Genomic DNA, 4756 nt, shown 5'->3' with positions numbered 1-4756 from the left:
GTTTAAGAGCCGTGACATGAGGCTGATCCCTCCTTTCAGTTTACAGTCAATAATTACCTAGTGGTTAACAATACTGCCCTTGGGCGTACGGAGAGGGTGGGGTCACACACACACACAGAGGAAAAAGCTCTCTCTTTCCCTGTCTACTAAACCAAACACGTGCCTAAAACCCCACACATGTAGGGGAGAGGGGCTTGTCAGATGTGCAAAGTGTCCGGTTTTAATATTTCCACGTCATCGGGACCGAGCTGTAATGCACACAGGCACACACACACACACAGACGCCGGCCCCACGGATCGACCCGTCCGCTGTCTGAGACGGGCGCCAGGGCTGTTGCACAAGAGCCGCCTCGTTTACTGTCCTGCTGCTGGTGGCTGCCGAGAACAGCTCCGGTGTGTCTGGGGGTACCCGCCTTCGGGGGCAAGGTCTCTTTCGGGAGCAGCGAAGCGCAAATACAAACACACAAAAAAACCTAAAAGGGGTTTGTAATTCACCGAGACGTTTTCATGATGGCCACACAGTAGGGTGTCGGTGTCTGCCTGTAATGACTGAACTGCACAGACGCCTACGCGCTAATGAACTCGTTAAAACGTGGACAGTTAGGACTAGGATTTTGTGTGCGCAGTCTTTTAAGTGTCCTAGATCAATACGTTTTATATATATATAATGTGTGTGGTAATGCTAGATTTAAAAGCATTTTGTATACTTTGTATACAGGTAGGCCAGTGCTTCCAAAGCATGCAGGTGTAGAACAGGACTTAATGGATTTTTATACAAAAATTCGTAATGTATATTCTGGTCGCTTGCAGATTAGAACGGCATATGTTTAGCAATAATATGATTTATGGTCCCTGAAAGTTTCAGGTTGTTGCACAAAGCTAAGGTATGCGTCTACGTGATCTGACAACTGGAATCAATTTCCTGTCGTTAAACTCTGTTTATTTTTTTTATTTTTTTCGCAGCTTTGCGAAATGCAGAGGCCCGAGCGACGACCAAGGCACACGCCGGGCCAGAGGGACGTACACACCATCTCCAGCCGCCCAACAGACCCGGCGCTTCCTCGGATCAACAGCGTCTGAAGGGGAACCTCACCTGCCGGCACTTGAGCGATCGGCGAACGGGAACAGTTTAACAGCATCCTTGGCCTCTGATGGAAGTTACTGGAATGCCCGCCAGGAGAAAAGAGACCAGGAAGTTGTTTTAAAAGAGAGTGACATAAGCCTATTCTGCCGTCCTTACCATAAATAAGGTAGTGGCCGAGCCTCATCTCCTCCTCAGCTTCACCGCGCTTTCGTTGACAACAGTTGGGGGTTGTCGTCGCTTTTCGAGTGCTGGTCCGACTGGTGTTGCGTTCAAAAAATATTTGGCTGTGTGTGTGTGGGGGGGGGGACCCCGCTAAATAAATGTCCCACACTTGCCCGATCAAACAGATTGTAGAGCATTTATTCTTTATACGGTCTTGTTGCCTTCCGGCAACGCGGAGCTGTCCGCAGTGCTGAACACCGACCACCGCTCTGTTCATCTCTCCAACCTGCGGGCGACTCCCAGGAATCCCCCCTGGGTGTGTTTTCACACGAGCATTTCATTCTGACACCCCCGCAAGTCAGACAGGGACCAGTCAAGTGGTCACAGATATGTTTGAAGAGCTCGGAATCTTTGTTTGGGACCGGATACTGGTGAGTTTCCCGAGTCTTCTCCGAACTTCCTTCCTGGCGACCGAGTGTAACGTTTTGATGACTTCAGCCGTGTCGCGTTTCCGTTGTCAAAGTTTCACGGCTTTCCCTGGGGGCCAGAAAGCGTGTGTGGCGCAGAGCTCCGGCTGGGGTTCGATCATGTGAATATTGTGCCCCGCTTTCAACTTGCACTGGAGGCTTTGGGTCGAGACGGTAGATGGCCGGTACAAGCAAACCGCAGCCATCCACCTGTGGATATACGAGTACACCCATGGGGTTAGGGTGGGTTTTCGGTCACAGCTCAAGAAGCAATGTCGATGGCAGCACCTGTTTTGTCGTGCAAATGCACTTAGAAGTCCAGGGTTTTGTTTAGTAATACACAAGGCAAAACTATACACCTAGGTATAGTGATATTGAGATGTTTTGAGTTGTGTTTGCCGTTCACACATTTCTTCAGATGTCTATCTGAGCTGGAACTAGTATGTGGCGGCTTGAACACGTCCTTTTAACAGCCAGCAGAGCTTCCAGCTCGCAGGATGTGAACTAATGAACAGCAAACATTATAAACCCCTTACTCTTTCCATCTGGAAAACAGAACCTAAAGCGAAACCACGAAAAACGTTTCAGCTTCATTTACTCTTTGTTGAAACAAAAAAAACAACAAACGTGAACAGAAGCGAGCCTCAAGACCTCAAAAGGTGAATAAAAACAAAGCTCGGGGGCTTGTCTCTCAGGTAATGTTATGTACAATTTTATTGCAGGTATATGCACAACTGTAAGCACAGATCTATAAATACACAAAAAGTAACAACAGTGGAAACTAGAATGTTACACTCACAGGAAGGAAAACAAAAAAAAAGTGACTATTAAAAAAAGGAGACATTGACAAGAGTTTCGCCTTTCATGTCAGTAGATACATTTCTACAAGTTTCTTTCTCATTTAAGAAAAAAGAGACTACTTTTGCCACAACAGAAAAACAAATCGGATCAATGCTGACTTTTTACCTCCGGGAAACAAACTGCCAAACAAACTGACCTTGTTTTTTTTTGTTTGGATCTCGTGAAATGATTGCCAATATCCGGACACGCTTGTACGCCATCGGAATCGCTCCCCCCTGGACAGGAAATGACATCAAGCACGAAAGCAGCGCGCGAGTAACGGAGGTTCAGAAAGAGCCCACAAAAGCACGGCGTGGGGTCAGAGTGTTGGGACGTCCCGTCAAACAGAACCGGAAGGGATCAGAAAAGAGTTTACCCGTGCCCAAACAAAGTCACTGAGAAGTTAACCACCATGCAGACTTTGAGCTGTGACATATTCCTTACTCCCCTTTGGAACGTACCACTGTGCAGACACCTACTGGAACACAGACCTCATTTCTGAATTCAGGTAAAACACATTTGCAACTGGCAGTACCCTAGCAAAAACTGCTCATCACACATTAGAAGCTTGTTAAATGTATATATATATGAACATTTCTGGAGTGTCCCTGTAACCACACACCTTGTCCAGATCCACCGTTCTGAGATGGGAGGGTGCCCTTTCCTTAAAATGAACTCGGAGTTAGCCACTGTTAAAAGGCTGACAGTAAGATACCAATGCAATCCACTGAAAGCACCAATGCAAGTGAAAAAGAAGGAATGTTTCCTTGTATATCGGGTATAACCATGCAGATGTAATACCACTGAAGAAAATGAGAGGCTTAAGAGAACTTTCATGGTACCTATGCCATTTTGCAAGAACAAATGAATAGCTCAGCATCTTCTGCGCAATTTCCGCTAAACTTTTTGAGAGGAGACAAACACACCAGTGCTTGCCCAGTGAAACCCACTCAGGCGTTTCGATTGAAGAAAATCACAAGCATCTAGAGATGACATCCATCCACTCAGTCAGCAAAGCCTACCAGACATGCAGACTGAATAACTGATCCACAGACAGGAAATGATTCTGTTAGGGCCATCTTCCTTTTACTATGTAAGAACTTAAAATGCTTCAGGTATTCCGTAATCCATCCAGGAATCTCAAACATTTAATCATAAAATCCATAGAAAAAATACCTTAGGGCAAAATGACAAAGCTTTTCATCTCAGAATGATACTAGAACTACTTTTATTCTCCCACAAAAGCAGCCTTTTGAGTTCAAAGAAACCTGTAACTATAAATTGCAGAACTGAATCACGAGGGCAATGCGCATTTCTAAGTGACGTTTTTGCGATACGAGTGGCTTGTTTTCTTTGTTAGGAAAAAAAAAAATCGAAGCAAAAGGCTGTGCGAATCTTCACTTTTAATCTTCTAAACCAGCGGCTGGACATGACCTGTAAGAGTTAACGCCGACAAAGACAAAAGCCAAAACGTTACCAGACTTCGGTTTATTTAGTTCTCTGTATGGTGGTTAAGGATCCACGAGTGAGCTATTGAGTGACTGGCGTTTATTCAGTGCCAGCCTGATGGCTGTGTTGAGTGTCCAGTCTAGGAATTAGGCCATCTGCACTGCATTTAGTCTGGCGGTGCCACGAGAGAACTTTCAGCTACCAGCACGCTTTTTTTTTAATATTACATAGGAATTTTAAAATCAAAATCGACCAGAATATTCGATAAACTGATCAGGTTTTTTTTTTTCTCTTCTCTTGATGAGCGAACACTAATACTGTACCCCCCTTCTTCGATCCAAACAGCTTAGTGCGACAGTTAACATGCAGATGGGATGGAGGTCCATCCGGTTAGAAATTACGGGGAGGAGAAGCACTGTCGTTAAGAGAGGTGGTGGGCGTGGCTCGGCAGCCCGATTGCCAGTGAGCCCCAGCCTCTGGCCGCTGCTCGATGGTTCTCTGCCTTACAAGCCCTGGCCCGCCATGTCTGCTGTGGGGTCGCCGCCGGTCGAGCCACTCTTAGATCGGATGATGTACAAATTCAACAGCTTCCACTGGGGGGGGGGGAGAGAGAGCAAGAGAAAGGCGTTATTGTCCTAGCACAGCTCAAACTAAATGCAAACAACCCTGTGTTTCAGTAGCAGACAGATCTGAAAGACAGGCTATCGGTGCACAGCAGAGCCTCCCCAACCCTGGTTCTGGAAGGACTGTCAAA

General features: G+C 46.3%; 1 protein-coding gene and 1 long non-coding RNA gene across 38 annotated transcripts in view; one reads left to right on the top strand and one right to left on the bottom strand.

Moving 5' to 3' along the window:
* Positions 1–132: 132 nt before the first annotated feature.
* Positions 133–1428, top strand: LOC148651551 (uncharacterized). The gene is made up of 2 exons (XR_015925767.1): positions 133–482; positions 964–1428. It is a non-coding gene; the product is annotated as an uncharacterized LOC148651551 (long non-coding RNA).
* Positions 1429–2397: 969 nt separating this feature from the next.
* Positions 2398–4756, bottom strand: part of clasp2 (cytoplasmic linker associated protein 2) — a 106572-nt gene continuing 104213 nt past the window's right edge. For all 37 annotated transcript variants that reach the window (XM_088601984.1, XM_088601983.1, XM_088601990.1 and 34 more), the window contains one exon: positions 2398–4595. In XM_088601984.1, coding sequence (XP_088458110.1) covers positions 4506–4595 — 90 coding nt within the window. In that variant the 3' untranslated portion in view covers positions 2398–4505. The remainder of the gene's footprint in view (positions 4596–4756) is intronic.

Source organism: Lepisosteus platostomus, chromosome 12 (genome assembly GCF_059453375.1).
Source record: "Lepisosteus platostomus isolate fLepPlt1 chromosome 12, fLepPlt1.hap1, whole genome shotgun sequence".
Taxonomy (NCBI): domain Eukaryota; kingdom Metazoa; phylum Chordata; class Actinopteri; order Semionotiformes; family Lepisosteidae; genus Lepisosteus; species Lepisosteus platostomus.
This window is presented reverse-complemented; position numbering and strand designations above follow the sequence as displayed.